At 39.1% G+C, this 21,889-nt stretch overlaps 1 protein-coding gene across 4 annotated transcripts in view; it reads right to left on the reverse strand.

Moving 5' to 3' along the window:
• Positions 1-21,889, reverse strand: part of LOC119651575 (sodium-coupled monocarboxylate transporter 1) — a 301,298-nt gene that overhangs the window by 24,267 nt on the left and 255,142 nt on the right. For all 4 annotated transcript variants that reach the window (XM_038055213.1, XM_038055211.1, XM_038055212.1 and 1 more), the window contains 3 exons: positions 14,967-15,141; positions 10,711-10,846; positions 6,113-6,272 (listed from right to left, as the gene is read on the reverse strand). In XM_038055213.1, the coding sequence (XP_037911141.1) occupies positions 6,113-6,272; positions 10,711-10,846; positions 14,967-15,141 (471 nt within the window). The remainder of the gene's footprint in view (positions 1-6,112; positions 6,273-10,710; positions 10,847-14,966; positions 15,142-21,889) is intronic.

Consider the following 21,889-nt stretch of genomic DNA (forward strand, 5'->3'; position numbering starts at 1 on the left):
TGCAGTTTCTTTGGTTTAGATGTAACCAACTTAGCTCTGCCCGTATCATTCAGTCTTCTTCCATCCCGAACGGTGTCGTCGGCAACGCACACAAATCCTGTAGATTCTAGAAAAATCATAAGCAATTTGTTCAAGCCTGTTCATCTCCTTTCCTAAGGACATTGTCCATTTCTTTCTAAGTGTTTTCTTACAAAGTATAAGACAATGCATCCATGAAATTTCAATTTGAATGATTGCATACTTTACACAAAGTTCATAACAGCATCCTTCATGAAAACATATACATACACACATTACGGTCATAAATTTTCAGGAATTTTATAGTTGATGAGAAAAAAAATCGGAAAAGTTCGAAGGGTAGATCAAGGATGGTGTAAAATTTGCAGTTTGTTGTGTATCTAAAGCCGTGTCTGTCCTGAGCTTGTAAGGAGCTTGTCTTCATGTTGATGTTTCGCAGTTTTCACAGCATCATAAATTTTTCATGAATCATATTACACAGATGGGGGTGTTTATTGGGATGTCATGTTAGATTCTATGGCGATATAAGAATACACAAGTAGATAATGACAATATAAGGCCAGAGGACGTCATTATTTATTTTAAATTATTTGTGTTGAACTGTATCATATTCTTTTCCGTAAACGCTAAGAAATGAGTTGAATTTTAGGTTCACTGAATATTAAATAGTAGTCACAGTGTGCCACTGCGGTTCAAGCTAGTTAAACGTTGTCCCTTCGATTTCTTTACCCCGGGCTGAATTGAAAATGTAGATCTGAATGCCCCCAAGTACTTGTCGCGGGTCACGAACAACGATCGAGCAAAATATTTCTCTTTTCACTAGTTTTCCTCTACCTAATTTCCTTTTGGGGGATTAAACCTCTGTAAAAAATCTATAATACCAACATCGACGTGCCTATCGAAGGAATTGGAGTGACATTCTGTGTTTAAAAAACACTCTGTCTTTCCTATCTTTGGGGTATTGCAGCATAGATGCCCAGTCTATTGTAGGACTAAGGAGATTTGATAATTTTAATAGGAGGCGGAGACACTTAAGGCTGTACTCCAAAGTCGCTCTGTAAAACTGGAGAGGCTGTTCTTCCTTGGATTTTAATCTGTTATAATTCCTTGTGGCATTGTCAGTCGTTAGAGGCAATAGATCTGGACTTGATGATTTAGATGAAAAAAATTTCGAATTTCAAATCCTTATTGAAATCGGTGTACTGTCTGTCTGCCAGTTACACCTTCTGCCTCAGAAACAGTTACCCATATTGATACGAAATTTAGAACGTAACGTAGAAAGGTGACACCTGTGAAATCCATTGCACCCAGTAAGTAAAGTAGTTTCACGTACAATTTAAGGGAGGGTGTTCCCCGCATATGCAAAAGGGGGGTCTGAATTTTTTTCACCGAATATAGTTCTGTGGGGCAGTACCTCTAGTACCTTCCGAAAAGAATGATTTGGATGTAATCGCAAGGCTTTTAAACCCTCATCCAGGATATCAAGCCCCCATTGTATCGGGCAGCCCTTTGGTCGTTTACCATTGACTACGATGCTCAGACCAATTTTGGCAAGTGAATTCTCGTTAGCGCGAATTACGTGTCCATATCATCGAAGACACTTCCCTCGCAATTTTTTCACGATCGGTGAAACCCCATGTCGATCGCGAACATCCTCATTTTGGATTTCATCAAACGTCACTAGTCCAATGCAACATTTCCGTCTCCATTAATGCTAGACGTCGTTTATTGTCTTTTATAGTCGGCCAACATTTAGAACCATAGAGGGAGGCAAGGAGGACGATATAGTGGTAAATTTTAGACTTGAGACGTTCGATACGACGATCATAAAGAAAACAAATTGTTGAACGCCACTTCATCCATGTTGCGTTAATGCGTGAAGCAATTTCACAACGCGGTTCTCCATTGGCTGATAGCGGTTTTGATACACCCGCCCCACTTCGACCTTTACTTTTCAGATCGTGGCAGAGCAGCTGGTGCTGTTCTTCTGCCACTAAATGTTGTCGTAGAGCATACCAGATGAGTTCGTGTGGCTCACGGTCAAACAGTTTCTCTAGATCCAGAAACGCAATGTAAATAGGGCAATGCTTCTGGAGGCTTAGAGCTTGCTTGCTTTTCAAAGAAATATTTAGGCATCGCCAGTTATCGATATAGAGACGTAGTTTGGTTTTTCGATTACTTGTGAAGATATTTCTTTTTCGCATCACTCTCAATCAACTGAATCCCAGGTGATCAAACTAGTTTTCGCTGGACTCACGCATAGGAAATAAATGGCTAAGTTTTATTTGTGCGGAAACCTCTCGATTTTTAGTAGGATTGATTTTAGAGTTAGCTTCGCAACTGTGAATGACTTCAATTTGGCCTCAATACTGTCAAATCCGCCTATTAGCAGAGCCATCATGCACGCTACCCGCGATGATCAGTAGATACTGGATCTCCAATACCTTCCCAACAGCCGCAGTAATTCTATACACTCGCACGGATTCATTAAATAAAATATATTTGTGAGAATATACCGAGCGCAGTCCAACAGTTATTCTAACGTCAGTTTCTTTTGAACCGATGCTGAGTACAGTTCTTAAGTAATACCTGTGCGCAAATCGTGCAATAAATCGTGCAACCGAGCAATAAAATCGTCTTTTATAGTATTTTGATCCTAAAGGAGATGTCTGAACGTCATTTTCTCAACACGCGGTAAGTATTCTGCTTTTGAAAGCTTCTAACATCACAGTCTTTGATAACCTATAATTAATTCTTTGTATTATGATTTATCAAGTAACTTTGTTCGGCTCTCATGTGGTTTGGTTAATATCAACTAGAAAGAAGGAGCTTACTTGGTCTCCGGAAAGTGGGAGAAACTTAAAAATCTAAGAAGTAGCAATGCCCAACTGGCGAAGTGTTTTGAAGGCTGTAAGTTGGCTCTTTTCTGTCTCAAACTCTCTGGAATTTTCCTATAATTCCTTTTTCCACTAGTGGGTCACACATGGAGAGAATCGTTTTTCCTTTTAAGTACCTATATATAGCAACCTTGTGGCACAAGTATAGTAACTCAAATGTTCCAGCGTTTTTAGTTGATAGCCCATTGATAAAAGTATTTAAAGCTCAATTATTCTGCAAAACCCTCTCAACTCCAGTACAAATGGTTGTCGCTAGATGACAGAACACCTCGGTTAGTTCAAAATAATATTTGTGAATTATCAGCAAAACAAGTCAGGAAACCGGAAGCTATAAAAGGTTTTGTGTTTCCCTATGTGAGGAACGATGAATGTATGACAATTCTGTGTGTACATAGTTAAAAATTCCATTTCCCTCTATTTTTTAAAAAGCCACTTACACCAAGAATTTGATCTTGAAAGCATTGTATTGATAACAGTGAACCTCATACACTTCACATTAGGATATCAATATTATTAGCAAATCCGAAGAAGTTAACTTAACTGATACACAGTAAGACGCAGTAAATTTGCGCGAAATTAAAAAGATTTCCACGAAACTTGGCATGCGTATGCCCCATCCTGTCCTCTATGCTGCTGCAATTTCTAAAAGCTGGTAATCTAATATGAGTAGGTTCATATAAACACAGCACCTTGATTTGAGTTAGGTTGTTTCCAAAAATGAGTCCTGTCTCACTTTAAGATCCCACATTGTGACTCCTTACTCGCGCACCTTACAATTCAGGTCAAAAACAAGGTACTAATCAGGACCTTTCATTTGAGACCCGAATGACTATATTCGGGGAAAAAAAATTACACCCCCCTTTCATACATGGGGAGTCCCCCTTTAAACTCAACGTAAATTTATATCACTTACTAAATGCGTGGAATTGGGGGGAAATTTCGTTGGGATCGGTTCAGCCGTTTTGGAGGAAAGTGTAGGTGCCAGATAGACAGACAGTGAGAGTGACTCTCTTGGATCAGAGAACTCGCTGAGTTCCCGGCAGGTTATTTATTTCCTATAGGAAGGCGCGGAACTTCTTTTGAGCGTCATGCACCGGGGCGAAAATGTCGTAATGTCGTAAGCCTATACCGGCCGCGGCAAACCGTTGATATTTACCGCTAAGGATAATTAACAGAGTGTGAGTAGTGAGAGGCTTATCCCGCATCCAGTGGCAAAGATGAAAGGAGATGTGATTGTTAGCATTTTCAGTAACTGCTGAAATTCATCCACTCTATATTTCAAAAGTGTGCCAATTCTGCTTTAGACATTTACAGATTTTGTGGTTTTGGCAATACCTTACAGTTAGAATTTTTGATTATGGATTATATATCCTTATATGAAGTAGAAAATGTCTCCCCTAAATAAATTTACTTTGCTGCCGGAAGTATCCCGGTCTCTAGTAAAAGCTTCCTTTTATTTTTTACCGATTTTGACATTGAGAGACCAAGAGATGTCAACGATAAAAAGAGATAAGGTCGGAAGAGGAATGTGTCTCAGATGCTGAAGTGATCCCAACGCAACCGTTGAGATAATGTGTGAGGAGCTGAAGTCTCCCCGCTAAAAAGAGGCGTGCAAGCGTAGGTCGGCGAGGCACTGTAGTGGAGCTACATTTAGGTGCTGACGGACCTATGCGATCGATTTGACAGTAGCTGGGTAATTGATAATATATCAACGACTCGTGGATTTCAACCCCTTGACATGTACAAAGTATCTCGAAGCTAATTCAAACAACTATTATATTTTTAATTATGGAATGCTGGCCGTCACACTGTAAAGCAATTGAAAAAATTTATTCCTTTTTGCTGAAGATACAAAACGAACGAACTACCACACTTAGGCCCGTCATTGCAGGGGAAACAGAAGACATTGGATCTGGAAATTTCAGAAAACCACAAACAAACACATTCATCAGTACAAAATTGCTTTCTCAATCACATTATCCACCGTAAGCAAGTCCAAAGCTGATCAAACATAGCTTGGACGTCCTCTTCGGTAACAAAAACAGCAAGCATGAAATTCTTCTGAGATAAACCAAACACCCAATCGACCACATAGCCAAATTTGGAATATGCAAAATTTCCTACGCCTATCGCAATGAAATATAAATGGCACAAACAAGAGGAAAATTGTAAATATGTTTCGGAGAGCACTTGAAAGAGACAAAGTTGGCGAAAAAAGGGAACGGCAGACTTCAGATCGTAGATGGCGGAGCACATCGCCCGGGTGAATCACGCCATTTAAAAAGAGGATGTAAGACTAGTGAAACAAATAAGGGATTCCAGAAAATTAGAGGCAGCTGAAATTATGAAGATTTTCAGAATCCAAAAGGACCCATTTCTTAAGAAAAACCAAGGAAATGCTTATTGCTGGCTGTTCAAATTGATCAAGAAGCGACCTCGAATGTTAATTAAAACATCCGCTTCATCGACCAGAGAAGTAATCTGGGGAAGGCGTTAATGAGTATTCAATTATTCAGGTCACTCAGGGAGCAGAAAACGTAAAGCAATAATCTTATATTCCAAAGACATTTTAAGGCGAATCACACTATCAGCACCAAGTTTATCAGTTTCTGTCCCTTAATGGAATGGCCCCTTTATTTCGTTTATGAGCCACTGGTGATCTGCCTATTTTGGTGAAGTGATAACCAAATTGCAGGAATCGCCTGCAGCTGGAGATAACTTTCAAAAGAAAAGAACAGTATCCATGGAAAAGCTACAGGAGAGCTGCTAGCTAGTGACGTAACGAAACGGAAACTTTTGCTTTTACTGACTTTTCATTCCATTTTAAGCTCCAATTGAAAAACGATCTACAAACGTTCATTTCATATGCAAAGAGATTTATTTCGCTTTCAAATGTCAACGCAGAAAAAATAAAGCAAAGTAAAAGCCAACATGCAACATCAGCGTTTAAAAGACCTAACCAAAGGGGATGCTTGTTCATGAGCAGCAATTGCCCTGGGACTGAGGGCTCGCTTTGCTGCTCAAAGCCTTGTATATATGCCCGTAGAATATATTGCTCCTGTCTAGGTCCATTACGGTAATAGTTTATAGTCCGGTAAAGTCACGCTCTACAGGAGCAATTTCTGAGCGCGTTAACAAACCTATGATTTACAAATTCGTATGTAGCCAAGCATTTGCTTAAAAGGAATTCCACTTACCTGTTAACATCGCGCAGGGATTTCATGCTGGCGTAGCGTTGCATAAAATTCTGTTGGCATCCAAATTGCGACAAGGACATGAATAGTTGCCCCAGCCATGCTGACAACGTATCCACTCGGACGGTCATGTCTCCGGTGAAATTCATAAACTTGAGTCTTCCTGAAAAGCAAACGATGAGAAAATAGGATAAATGGCTAAATGATGTCATTGGGGAAGCAGAAGGCAAGCTAAGAAAAGAACATACAAACTAATGGCAGAAAAACATGGTGCTTTGGGAAGGGTAACATATTGTGATGATGGCGATAGACTAAAGCATTTGATGTTATTTTGCGCTGTAAAACGGGTGATCAATTTTCAAGTACTAAGCGCACTTGAAATGTGATTTATCATGTAACGAACTTCACAAAAGATTGCCCCAGTGCAAAAAACTATCCCGCAGGGATCAGTTTCACTAATGGATGGGAATAGTTTAAGGGAAGTGGAGCCGCGTCGGTGTGGAATGGGAGAATTTGTTACCGCCATCAGTCGATTTGATATGTATGTTAAATGTTCGGGAAGGGGCCTTCACCTTGTAATATAGATGCATTTAATAAAATATGTATAATATATATGTTGGCATACTTGGATTGGGGCTAAATTGAGGAACTGATCTGATTTTTACACACCTGACGAAAGTATTGTCATATGTTTTCAGAATTTAATTTTGTGCCTGCTTGGCTACCCTTAAGTGACAATTTCTGCAACGGTGAGTAACGCTAGGTACCAAAGTTTCACAACTTCTACCCACTATCATCCCAGACGATTCTCCTATAAACTTATTTGAATATTCTTCAATGTAATAATCATTTTCTTTGTTATGCTTCAAAAATGCTGCACTGAAGTTCAAAAAACCAATAGAAAAACTGAACAGGATGGAAGAGGATGCTCACAGCATGAAGAATCTCCTCCTGGGAGTGAACGGATTCGGTTCAAGAAGTAGCTTTAGAAAAACTGCAACTTGTGAACATTGAGTGTTCAATTACTGTTTTAAGATATATAGCTGGATAATGGAATGTGAATAGAAGGACTTCTGGGAGGGGTCATTAATGATACTCGTGAAGTGGTTCCGGTTGAATTGTCCATGGGAAAACTGTTGAGCGAGTACCTAAAGGGGTAAAAGATATGAATTAGAAAATCGACGGTTGGGTGATTTTCTCTTCAAATCTTACATTTTGACGTGAACTTTATGCCGGGCCAGCATGTTGACAGCAGAAGACAGACAGAATTATTGATTGGGGATTTGAAGTTTTGTAACATAGAGTAAGTAACTTCAGTTTTAAGCTTGATGGATGGATTTCGGTAAATTCCCAATCGAAGCATAGAGCATCATCCATAACAATGCGCCATTGTTGTCGATTTCCTCGGTTTTCTTCTCTACGAATTGTTAAGTAGACTAGATTCGTGTTGAATTCAGAACGTCATTAATAGGTAATACACTCAACTAGAATAACCATGAAAACTGGATGCTGAACGCTTGAGTTGATATTTGTCTTTAGCTCGTACATTTTAGGCATTTAGTATGTCATTTCTATTCCCTTTGGTGAAAGTCTTACAATAGATTGCATAAATTTTCACAAAAACGATAACTTGGACCTATATTATAACTTTGTTAGTAGATTTCCACGAAAATAACTGGTAACTGAGTATATGTTGATATCATGCTTTATATGATAACCTATATTAATGCAAATTTGTACGATTCTAGGATGAAGTGAAGGACGTTTCCACTTAATTTCCAAAAAATATGGTAATATACCGCTATTAGCTTTATTTAAGCCAATATGAAAGTTATTTTGAGCTTACACACGACCTATAGGCAGTTTTGTACTCTTTTCAGCATGTTCTGTTGAGGAGTTTCTGCAAATGGCACTATCGAAAACAGCAAGCTTGACGGCTCAGGTATGAACGGTTTTGCGTATTTCTCGTATAAGTATATTTGAGTGCAAGACTATTCCATTTGTACGAAGGTCCTTGATGCATATGCATTTAAAATGTCAGAGAATTCACTTCAGTGTGATATTAGTATTCAGTGTTTAGGGTTGCAGTAAATCTGCACGGAAGAAACAATTTTAAGCTACTGTAACTTTGTCAGTAATAGTACGATTTTAGCCAAACGTGGCGATATCATATTTCATACTACCGTCTATGTATATTGCTACAAATTTGTGAAATATATGTGAAAAAAATGATTACTTTATTGCGGGGCTACATTTGCGGTTTTTCAACAAATGTTGAAACTAAGACCGGCTTTGGAAAGAACTAATCTTGATCTTTCAATTGATACGCCACACGACATTTGGGGACCGAGGATCACGCACGTGAACACGAGTGCAGAATAAATTCTGATCGAGCCGCGCGACGTAATATCATATGGGAGTCCCGCGGGGAGATTGGAAGGAGAAGGAAGTGGTTTTAGTGGTTTTTGGTACTACATACCTGTCTGCCAGGAGCCAAAGGTAGCTTCTGAAGCCTTCCATCTTTTATCGGCAGAAAAAAAGACAGACGAACAGACATTTACATGACTTGCTGATCTTCCAATGTACGGATTAAAAGCCGCCATTTCTTGACCGTCATGATGATCTCACTTTAGCATCGCTCGTTCATTTCGGTGGTGCACATTAAGCCCTCGTTTAAATCGAATTAAATGGTTAAAATTTTGAGAGAAAAAGAAGAAATTAGCTGATGTATGCGAATGCGACCACTACTATCGCCGAAGAAATGTGGAATTACACCAAAAATATAATCTACATTGCGATTTATACAACTGCCATGGGCACTGAGCCTGGCAAACGATTCATCAACCTAGATAATTGACCTTGAGATGATGCTATCTCGTTTGTAAAACGCCATCCAATTAAGAAATTCATTAGAATTCAAACTATGAAACGAAGAAATCTATCGCTATTAACCGACTACGAAGATCTTGCAATGAGCTAGATACTCTGGAGGGCGAGAGTGATCTGCATCGACTTGTCAAAAGTGGACAACAGCGCACAAAAGAAATGTAAGTGAAAACAAAAAAAAAACACGATACTTTGCTTACTTGCGACAACTAGACGGCGGGAATACATCGAGCTGATTGCAAAGGAAATATTTTGTCATTTCCAACTTCATCAACGCCACCGTCGTTTCGAACAATTTCAACTGTTGCCGCCACAGGTAACAAGAAGACAGAGAGGGCAGGAACTCTGTCAGCACCAACTGGTTAAGGAGAACCTTCAATTGGTGGCACTGAGAAATGCTGTATTGACATTCACTTACTGGTGATGCAGTCTACAAATCAATTGATTTCCGAAGAAGACGGGATGGGAGTTAGGCAGACACGACAGGAACTCACCTAAAACCACCAGAATTTAACTGTCGGCGCCGCAGTACTGGGTTAACTCCAGTCAAACCATTGAGGACTCTTACACATACTCGAGAAGGGCGTCACATGCAAGTCTGCAATTGGACTTATCTGAAGTGGCTCTTGGCACAAGGTCTAACGATAGATTATATTGTGCCATGGGAACCGGGATAGCTTTCTGAGAGCATATGTCACAACAGATACTGGGTGTAGAGACAGCGTTTGTCTGACTAACTCTTTTGGTAGGTATTGCAATCACACTCAGCATCAGGGGAACTGGTGTCCTGGGTTAAATTGCCATGTTTCACATCAAGGCCACTGCGTATCTCTATCGATATGAGTTCATTTCGGAACTATCAATGGTGAATTATTTGCAGAAATGCACCCATGCGGACAATAGAATACTTGGTTCTTTCAGTGCGCTACTTCATTTCCGTTTGAGATTTTGTCCGTTCATCGTCCCATCGGAGACGTCAGCGCTTTCACTGTTTACAGAATTCTATACCACTGAAACGTTTTTTATGCGTTCGTTTCTTATAAACCCATTTATCAACTCTGACTTTTATAAAGCCTGTTAAAGGCAGTGCTAGTTCGTCTGATATGGTCCTGAAGTCAATGCAAACACCCCTAGCCATCAGACTGTAAATTGACAATCTGAGACGAGAATAGCCAGAATTCATAGAAGAATTGCACACTAGATTTCATAGTGGAGGATCCATTACCGAGTCCTGTGCAATCTCTACGATGAACACATATTGTCCGGGTATATTGTCCGTACCATTCTAGAGAACAGTTTTACAAAAGGCAGTTCTGGATCAGGCTCCTAAGGCATCCATGAACATCTATAGTATTTCAGTTAATTCATTGATTTGAATACATTTTTCACGTCGGAAAATACTGAGGAAGAAATGATTAGTCCTCAATGTCTATTAATTGCGTAAAGTTTGGTTATCCAAAACTTGAGAAAAACCGATTGAAAGCAAAGCTTTCGAGAAATTTCATTACATGCCCAGCTCATTGTAGGTTTGAATAAATGCCAGGCGGCATGGATAATTGACAAAAACGTTAGTCAAAATAATAAATAAAGATAAATAAATTTGAAACCATTGAGTGGAAATCATTTAGTTCCATTTTTTTAATTTCCGTGATAATTTCTCCAGGAACTGGAAAGCTCACCACTCCAATATTACAAAGTCATGATAAATCACTCACCATTGTCTAAATTTCGATTAAAAACTGTAGCTGGACCCCCAGCGTCAATTGCTCCTTGAATAATTACGGCCAATGTAACCAATATCACAGTCAGGCTCTGTATCACATCAGCATTAATGGCTGCCTTCAATCCGCCCTGCAAATCGATACGAAAAATGGAAAATATAGTAATATCAGTAAAATATTCATACAATTAGTGCACATCCATACAACTCGTAAATCTTGATGACATAGACAACAAGGAATATGTGCTTAATGGGATGACCTTCTTCGCATGAATACCAATGGCGAAAAGAATAAAAAGCTTCAGCTTTTTATCCGCTCGCATTGTCTGTTTCCACTATTATAATATGCGGAATACATTAAGTAGATAGTTAGCAGTCATACGCTACATTACGCTGAAATAGATATATTCGTGTGGATTTAAACCTAGTCAGCTGAGCCCGTTGTAGTTCGAGGTACGGCTTTCTCCAGAGAAAGTCTAAAAGAAGTTGCCAGGATATACGACAAGGATTCAACTTCAGCACCGATGTGAAGTGTTCATTTCTATCTTGCACTATCTAGAACTTACTAGGAGTTGGAAGACTACGTTTTCTCGTCACTTTCGTATTTCCCAGACACTTTGAAAGCTCACACTGTGCTAACGTTTCGAGGCTCGGAAGGTATTGGCAACTCCATGTCTGTGGAAAGTCATCCGTTTTTATACTATACTATACTCCATATCATTAAAATTGATTTATGCTGCTTTTATGTTGCGCTTCTGTTCTATTCTGTTCGGTTTCATACACTACCGCCACTGGTTCCCTCGCTACACGGAAGCAATACAACTCATCGGCATCGTATGCCTTATGGCTTCCTTTCTGGCTGGCATTTAAAAGGAACAAGGCCATAATTTATAGTCGCAGGCAGCCATGGCTCTTCAACTTTGCCTGTAGTAATAACACAGAATATATTACAATGTTCACGTAATACATCAGAACACAACATTGAAAGCAACGCTCGAAGGATTGCTGTATGGGTTTTGTTTCCTGTTAAGCTCAAGACAATTTCGAAACAATTAAGTGAGGAACAAAAATTGGTGAAATGTTATCTGACATGAAAAAATGAGCTGATTTACTTGGTTGAGAAGAAAGGTTGGAGCAACTAAAACCTATGCGATATTTAATCCAATTTGAAGAGATTTTGACATATAGTGGGAAAATAATGTTCCGGTAAGAAGATGATTAGCTCACACAAGCACATCATGCAATGTGCTTTACTAACTTTGCATCTGATATGACAATACGGAAATCTGCTTGAATTCGGAAAATTTAAATTGGTTTGCATTTTTCATAGCCTTGTATTGTCGTAAACTTTTATGTGGGGCCTAGCCCATCAGCCACACTTTCACGCCATCGCGGTCAGTTCTCATCTAATTATTTAAACTGCTCAGCCTATTCTATTCTATATAGTTTTAGAGTGACCCACTGGTCGACCATTCTGTGATAGTGGGTTCTATTGCATGGCATAACCTCTAATGAAGCTCTCGCCCTTCCTTAATGTGTTTTCCTGAACAGCACGTCCGCGAGTTTCCGGCCCGTACGTCGACATAAATTAATGAAAGCTTGGAGCTTTCTAGTAACAGTAACGCTCACTTTCTATTTACTGCTTCAAAATAGTACTATAAAAGCAATACTGATAATGAACATCCTTAATTGATGTTTGTGTGGAGATACTTGTGTTTTCTTTTTTGACAAACCATTACTTCCTAAATTGGTCAACGCTTTCGATTTTCTGTTCTTTGAAGCAAGTAGGAAAAGTGATCACAAGTCACATCTGAGAAGCGAGCAGGGTGTTATCAGAGCCCACTCCGATATTCAGGTCTTCAATCATGACCAGAAAATCACATTTAGGATTTTTCTAGAACTGCGTTTAAGTCATAGAAAGCATCCTATTCTACTATAATATATTGGCTATTTCTGCACTGTACAACTGTGATGCCGTGACCGATTCCTTTTCAGGAACCACCTCTCAAGTCACGAAAGTCGGAATTGCGTCTGCGATTAGTGCTTTTCAAAACAGGTTTTATTTTCGACATTGGGTATAAATGGGAGGAGTGAGAGAGTCTGAAAGTGATCATTTCTTTCTCAGAGCTATTCTCAGGAAACACCCAAAATCAAATCTGAAAAAAATCATGAAACTGTCATATGGTGTCTAGATTTCAAAATATCTCTATTACCAATGTTTGCTCAAAAACAAACAAACAACAACAAAAACAAATGCCAATATCTGCTCAAATAAAGTTAATAAGAGTACATTTCTATGCTCTCAGGAAATGAAGGGCGAACCCTTCTTAAGTTTATCCTAGAATCATAAAACTAACTAACTAACTGTAGATACTAGTTTGGTGAAAGTTCTATTATTACTCAAAGCTCAAAATTCTCTCTTTTTGTAAATTAACTGAAAACCAAAACATTGAATATGAATCTTCTTCTTTTTCGTTAGCCTTCGTCCTGCTCGTGACCGGTTTCGCCATTTCATTTTCTCAAAGGTCTAATCTGGATGTAGTCACGAGGCCTTCAAATTACCATTCAGAGTATCAAGCCAACGTTCCTTCGGGCGGAAATTTTGTCGCTTATCGTCGACTTCAATGTTCAGACCAATACTGGCAAGTGAATTCTCGTTAGCGCGAATTGTGTGACCGTACCATCGAAGACGCCTCTCTCGCAGTTATTCCACGATCGATGCAACCCCATATCGATCGCGGATATCTTAATTCGGATGTTTTCAAAATGTATCACGCCACTAGTCCAACGCAACATCTTCGTCTCCATTACCGCAAGACGCCGTTCATTGTCTTTTATAGTTGGCCAACACTCAGAATCGTAGAGAGCGACAGAAAGAACGACATTGTGATAAATTTTAGATTTGAGACGTTCGCGTTGATCACAAAGAACACCAGTTGTGGAATGCCACTTCATCCATGCTAATTTGGTATTCCTAAGATGAACTTAAGGGGATTTTTCAGTCAATTTCTAAAAGTTGATAATATACTATTAGTAAGCTTATTTGAGCAGATTTCAGAATGGGACATATTTTGAGGACTAGATTTGATCCCTGTTTTTTTTTCTGGATTTTTGGGTTGGGTGGTTTCCGAAAATGAGTCCACATTAAGTGTGTACATTTTGACGTCTTACTCATGTACTTTGCAATTCATGTTAAAACTAATATCAGATAACATACTAATTGAAACCTTTCATTAGATACCCCACATAGTTTCCATATGTCCACCAAATTTCGTTCTGATCATGTTAGCCGTTTTGGAGGAAAGTGCGTGTGACAGACAGACAGACAGTGAACGATTTTAACAAGGCTTTGTTTTATACCAAACCTTCAAAGTCAATTTCTGCACAGAAGAGTGGCATGTTATGAAAACCCTCTTTTATTCTGCAATTGTTGCAAATCAGCAGAATGGCTTTCGCCCTAGGAAGGTTATGGTGACTTTTTGGTGGTCTGCAATTGGAGTTAAACATTCTATTTTTGCACCTTGGTGAAACCATTATCGCGATCGAGGAATTCCTTCACTTTAGAAAGACTTCTACCAAATAGATATAAGCGCTCTTGCATCTCATTGGGAGAAGTGCGTCACTCTGATTACTTTGATTAGTAAAATTAATTTTCATAATAGTTACAGTTGTTTGAAATTTTATTATATAATCCGAGATTAAGTCTTCAACAACTTCATCTTTGGATATGGATTATAACTGGAGACACCTGTAGTTGCGGAGACACCTGTAGTTGCAACTCCACCTGCAATATTTTTCATCACATTTAAGATGATGACTTAGTGGCAAATGAAATTAGATAGAAAATTTTGGAGAATATATATACTGACTGCTCTAGAACCTGACCATCATCACGGGTATTTGTGTCGGGCTCAGATTTTATCTAATCGCAGATAAGGAGCTAGAATATTTCTAAACAATATGAACATTATAACGTTGAATAAGGTATGAAAGTGTAGACTTGTGGAAAACTCCTTTTTAAGGGAACGGAAAACCAAACTTTATTTTACGATGGGGCCATCATTATTGGTTACGGCTTACTTTTGCTATCTTGTTTTCTTGGAATTTTTTTTTCCTTTTCCTATTCAGAGAATAGTTGCAGTATCTATTATGGACTAAATCAGACACCGACTGATATCTCTTTCTGAAAGGGCTTCCAGTAGACCTAACAGAGTAGAAACTTATCAATAATTCCTTATTATTCGAACTTACCAAAATTGTGAACAATATGCAAATTGCTGACATTCCAACTATTGACGCCCAATATGGTATACCAATGACGGTCGCTAACGCAACACTTGGTGTATAAACAGTTACTCCTAAGGATAGAATTTGACGCAATATATAAGTTGCTGACGCCAGGCATCTTACGAGACGGCTCTTAAATCTGAAAGTGAAAAAGAAAATTGGGTTGTCTTCTTGAAATAATCCAAACACAATTACTGCTACAAGACAAGGAGTTGTCTTTGAAAATGTTTACACGCTTTTCATGTATGTTAACACAATCAGTTTTCATGAGTTTCATGAGTTTTTAGCATTTACAATTATTCTTGTTTTCCTTCTACTTGGGTCTTTGTCACGTTCGATATTTGGATAGGCTCGTCTATATTAGGTTCGCTACTCCCTTCCCAATATCGAAGTTTAAGCATTTTCTGCATATCCAAAATTGTATCTTAAGGAATGATTCAGGGGCTAAAAGGATTCCCTGTTTCCGGTTAATTTCCTTCAGTTTTGATCCCCCTGGTACAAACATGGCGATCACCTTGTTTTATTCTATCAGTGGGGTTAGGTGTTATTAACAGTTTCAGATCATTTATGGCTCAAATAGGTCCGAAGCTTGGCAGTCAGAACGAATAAAAGTTAACTTGACTTGAAAATGCAATGTATTTATAACGCGTTTTTCCATTTTAAAGATTGTAGCAAAGTGGCCTGAAAATGTCATTCTTCTCAGGTTCAGGCCTAAGACTTATGTGTCAGTACCTTCAATAGTCTTGTAGTCTAGTACGCAAAATTCTTCTAGGATGCAAAACTTGACAACCATCATTTTTCCAGATCCTGCAAGGGCTTTGAAAATTGTCAGTTTTCAGCATAACATTTTTTCTTTAGTTGCCTTTGATTTCACAAGTGCCACCGCCAGAGGCCGGTTGAAAAGTACTTGTGGGGTATCAGCTGAATATTCTTTCAGGGTTTCTATTATTTTGAGCCAAATTAGCCTTGGAATATCCTCAGAAATTGTTTCTGTTTTCGGTTCTATATTACCGATAGTTTATCTGTTGTTCCAGTCTGTAATTTTACAGAAGGTTAATTTGATTGTTTGATTGTTTTTAAGGAATAAGGGATGAGATCGTCCACCTAGAACCAACTTCCAGTTAAGATTGAGGCCCAATTTGTACCAAAAGATGTCATATTGGAATTTCGTTTTGGTCTCTATCATCCTCTTGACATTCACATAGTTCCAAGGTTCACGCTACTGCACCGGGCATTATGGTAACATAGATTATAATAGATCATTGAGTATTTAGGATCTATTCTTTCCAGAATTTCATAGTCGGCTTCGCATGTAACTAGGGTACATTTATATGATACGAAGAAGCGAATAAAAGACCGAAGTTTCTCCCAGTTAGCCACTAACACCGTCCATCCGCCATCAAATCTTCATCAACTTTTTACGTTATGGGTTCTTTTGAACAGCAATTATATAGCTTATCCCGCCAATACAAAAAAACTAGAACCAACCAACACCAAATAGTGGATGCGATGGATCAGGAAACGTGGTGGAGTAAGAGATCAAATTCAAAAGATATGTATCATATATACTACAGGACTATTAACCTCTATCCTCTTCAACAAAAAGTGTGACTCCTGTGCACGATTTATTAAACCTTGTTTTCCAATCACAATGATTGCAGAAACATAATTTTCAAGTCATCACTGCCCACACCGCCTTGCCATTCTCAGCACCTCAGCTGGTCTTCAATAAAAATCAAGAAAATTTTATTGCCTGCCACAAGTGAATATAATTCGAAAAGAGAGTTCCCCTTGGTGTTCGCCCAAATAGCAAAGTTGAATGTGGGATCAACATTAGCTGCATTTTTCGACACTAATGGTAGGATGCTTCCGGATTCGATTGATTGGGTTTAATCTGTCGAAAGCGTAGAGAATTAACAAGGAGGAGCTCTGGGTGCGTCTCACTTGCTCTAAGTGTAACTAAAATGAGAAAGAGGAACTCTGGAGAGAATTCCTCTCCCTGTTCGTGCTCACTAAAATTATCTGAAATACATCAACAAGCACCTCCAAAGTTCGATTCACAGAGAGTGTCTGCTCTAGATCCTCCTGCACCGACCGCATTAGAACCTTTCAAATCACTTTCGATCAGTGTGCAATGGTTAGATCCATCGGATCGAGTTGACTTTTGACAGTGTGAACAGGGGGTTTATCTGGAATGCCCAAGCTGATTGAAAAACTAGTGACTTTTATAAGAGTGACATACAATATGTGGGTGCAAAACGTCATGTGCTGAATCAAGGTAAAGTCTAATAACTAACACCAGAGGAATTTGGAAGAAAAAGCGAGGTCCGTCAGGGTTGCGTATTACCACCGATTCCTTTCCGTGTCGCTATCGGTAGCATTCTTCATGTTCACTTGTGTGGAGGATGTGTATGGGTTGAATAGTACTACGCTGATGCTCATCCTCTTACCGAGTTATGGGCCTTGGCCTAATCGTTCTGGACTTGACAAAGGAGGAAAACGGAGTCGAACTGAAGATAAACAGCAATAAACCAAAAGTTTTCAGTCTGATGGTTGATCTTACTTTTCTTATATCCATAATGGACAGAATATGGAGGGCGTCGATCAATTTGGATTCCACTATTCCATGATCCCGACTAGTAGGTGAAACTAGAATTATGTTGTATAAAATGCAAGCTAATGGGGGAAATCACGTAGTGAAAATAAGTCGGAAAATTTTCGGATTCCTGCGGTTGGACTGCCAGGGAAAGGGACGAGAAATTTGTTTGTACTGGAATTAATCAATGATTGTACCAAACTTGGGAGAAATCCTATATCTCTTCGCAGCTGTCAAAGTGTTAAGTGACCGATATAGGTCACGGTCTACGGCCATAAATCGGCCACAGATTGTTGACAGATGAACAAAAGTCTAATAGAATTATGATCAAGACGTTTAAATTTAATACTAACGTTATTGACAAAATAATTTAAGTACAACCTGAAAACAGTGAGAAGTGTCGCCCTGTAGAACTGCCAAACAATGAGTAGTTGAAAATGAAAAGAACACCAGTTTCGACGTTAAAGGCGTTATTCATAAGATATTCTAATTTCAGTTATGCTTTCTACGTAGACATTTTCGAAAGGTGGACGAAACATTAAACAAGTCTCGGAGGAGTGCTAGGGCGTTCACTTCAGATGATGCGGAAGAGCGGGCCCCACTCCTGTCGCGCAATAAGCAAGGTTTCTGGACGCATGGAGGGAGTCAGGACATAAGTTGATTAATCGAAATCAAACGAATGGGAAGAAGGGCATTAATATTTGTACTTTACAAGAAACTCTATGGGATCGTGCCGCTGTGACCTTGAACGCGAACGCATATTACTGCATATTATGTCAGCAGATAGCATGATTTACTTTCTCATCTCATACGCAGTTCAGATTGGTCAGCCCGATGATGACAAAAATGCCATTTGTCAATAAAAACCTTCAGCGTGTCTGCCGAAGACTGGGTGTTAGTGAAAACGGAGGCAACAGCACAATGGGGAAAGGGTTAAACCACGGAATAAGGTTGGCGACCGTATAGTCGATTTTTCGGACACTCACAAACTTGTACTTTTCAGTACATCTTGTATCAGACGTTTGTCGTATCTTCCAATATTTTATAGTAAGTAGTGTGGAGATTAAGATGCAAATTGACTACATATATCCTCATAAGGCGCACCTCAACATTGGCCGTTGATCGCTGTCTTGCGAATCAACCCACCGATAAAACAACGTGAGGAACGCGCTGAGCCATCGCGAATTGAATAATGGTGCATTTACGAGAAAAGAGAAGAAGGAATCGCGATTGGTGATCATCACTAATGTCGAAGAATCGTGGAATTAAACTGGAAACACAATCCTCAGAGCACCCAATCCTAGAGGCTAGCAAGTCTGCAAACTGAAGCCGAGGAAGCAATAAAACTCATGAAATCGGGGAAAGGAACAGGAACTGATAACATCGCAGCAGAGCTTTGGAAAGCGAAGAGCTGGGACCCAACATTATGAGTCAGTGAGTTATTTAATCTGGTTTGTGAGAAGGATAAAATGTCATGTGATTGGCAAAAAAGCACCACCGTTCCAATATGTTAAAAAAAGTTTTCCAACTGAGTTTTGAAATTCCCGTCCAATCCGATAATTTTCCCATGAACTGAAGATGAACGCAACATCGTTCAAATAACAGTGAATCAAGCCGGATTTGTCCAGAACTGGCGGTTACACACGGAGAATTACCGCCATCTCAACTGCTGCGCATTGTGACAATACTTAATACGAAAGGCACAACTTGTGTGATGTGTTAACTTGCTCTAAAAAGATTGGAACTGCGGCCCAAAAATCAAAAACCTCTTGTGTCTTTATCGGTGTTCATCAAGGAAGAGCCTTCCCGCTAGTACGGGCAATGATGTTTCGTTGGAGCAGTGGCGTAACATGCCATGTTCGCCATGAGGGCATCGAGAAAGGCGTGTTTCATGGTATGAACATATAATTCACGCAAATGAAAACGACAAGATTTATCTGAATATCGAAGTTGTTGGGAAACGATCAAAAAGTCGGCCGAAACAACGAAAGCTGCCACATGGGGATTTGAGAACCTCTCGACTTCAACCGATCCCGACCCTGTTTTTGAACTGGGCAAAAGCTGAAAAAGAAGAAGTTCCAACATATATTCGTTTACAAGATTTTCTCAGAAATGGTTGTACTGATTGACACTAAGTTTGTGGGAAGGTGGGTTACATCGTTCTATGTGGAGCTTTGGTGGGTTCCCATATATGCAAAGAAGAGGTGTTTAATTTTTTTTTCATTGAATATGGTCATGTGGAATATCAAATGAAAGGTCTCGATTAGTGCTTTCCAAATCAAGTCTGAATTTTGAAGCCGATTGCGAAACGGGGGAGTAAGGGGTCAGAGATGGGTCATTTAATTTAGCTGGAAATTCTTCGAAACCTTGCTAATTCCTCTATATTACATCTAATAATAACAATCAGGGCCTTGAAGTGTGTTAGAGCACTTCATTGGAGACCGTTCGCCCGAGATTATTACTCTGATTGATTTGATTCAGGTACTCATTCACAACTGAGTCGACTGGTATCCGACATCCAATCACGATAACAAACCCCTCTGCCACCAACGGGATTTGAACCACGACGTTCCGCTACAACAGACCAGCGCTTTAACCACTTAAACCATCCGGACACCATATTACACCTAGGCTCCGAAATACCCTCCACACCGATATCTGCTAAAATAAAGTTAATAATAACATTTACGGCGATCCTGCCTTAATATCATCCTAGACCCATCTTTGTATTAATATAGGCATAATATGGAGCATCCTAATGGAAAGTATGCTGGAAATCCTACTAATCTTACTTTGTTAATAACAAAGTTACAGTAGATCAAAATTGCTCCTTTCACGTCAAATTAAATTTCAGTACCACATCGAATTGAATATCGGGTACGTTCGACGTATATACACTACGAGCTGTGTATAAATGTATTTCCCGACTTGTTGAAAGTACAAAGAGCTCTGACAGCACACCGTTTGACAGCATTGATGCTAACATAGCAAAAATGTGTCAATTTTGCAAGAGTCTGTACATTAAGGCCTAAATACACCCAACAGAATAGACTAGAAGATAAGAGACATTTGCTACATGCGAAACCAGATTGTCAAATGAGAGTTATTAGACAACGAAATAGTCTCTAACGGTATAAGGCTGATATGAAAAAGTAACGTCCTACATACTCGGAAGTATATTTTCCAGTATATTATAGTGTGGTATATTTTTAATATTGACCACGTATGTAGTGTCGTCTAGGATATTCTACACAAAACATCGTCTGGAAAATAAAGCACCATCAATGGCACATGGTATTAAGTGCTTAAATTCAGTCGCCATGACACATACTAATTATACAATTTTAGACAAATCTACGTTTGAATTATTAACATTCATCTAGTGGTATAGGTACAGGTTGAAAATATCAACATTACTATACTTCATTATCAACAATTGCCATGAATTTCTACATATCTTCTCACTCTAACTTTTGGTTACAAACTTTCAAGTCACTAAAGTCTTGAAATATTCAGATCGATCAACAATGGCGTATTATTTCTCCCAGAGACGAGGAGGATTTCCCCAATGCACCCCGAACTGTGCAACAGCTCGTTCATAAGATAGGATTTTCTCGCAAAGCTCCACATGAATATTTCGAAGCTTGGTAGAAGCACGAACTGCAAACTCAAGTGCAGGTTGCAGTTAAGAATGTGCATTAGAAATCTTCTTACACAAAGAAAATGATACTTTCTTCGTTTATGCTACACTTCTTCTCTGTCGGTGCACTGGCCCCTTCACTCTTTATTTTCGTCGAATGGAAAATTGCGAGCCAAGAATAGAAAACTTCCATCTCTTGGCACCAAGGAAAGTCGGTGTCAGCTACGTTGCACGTTTGGTCCTCACAAAGGAAGGTAATTTAATTTTACGATAAGGGACCAAAGTACTTGGGGATTTTCAATGAGCTTTCAGTAATATTTTTTGAAGGTGTCACTCTAGAGAATGCGAAAAAAAGGCTAAAGGAAACAGGTCGACGTTTACTGACAGAGTTGGACGGACAGAAGAATAGGTTTATCGTCGTCAAACCTTCAAATAAAATTTGATGTTGCCGTAAGGGCATCTTTGTGTGTCACCCGCTTTTCCCTTTCCTTCCTTTCCTTTTCCGATCCCCTTTGTTATGCATGAGCTTAAAATAAAGTGGCACTTAATGTTTTAATATAATAAAACCATCTCTTGCATTAAGCTGAGTAGGGAAACAAGGAGGAAAATCGATTATCTAAGATTTTTGTAATAGTTTTTCTCTAATAGAAA

This window comes from Hermetia illucens, chromosome 3, assembly GCF_905115235.1.
Source record: "Hermetia illucens chromosome 3, iHerIll2.2.curated.20191125, whole genome shotgun sequence".
In the NCBI taxonomy this organism is placed as follows: Eukaryota; Metazoa; Arthropoda; class Insecta; order Diptera; family Stratiomyidae; genus Hermetia; species Hermetia illucens.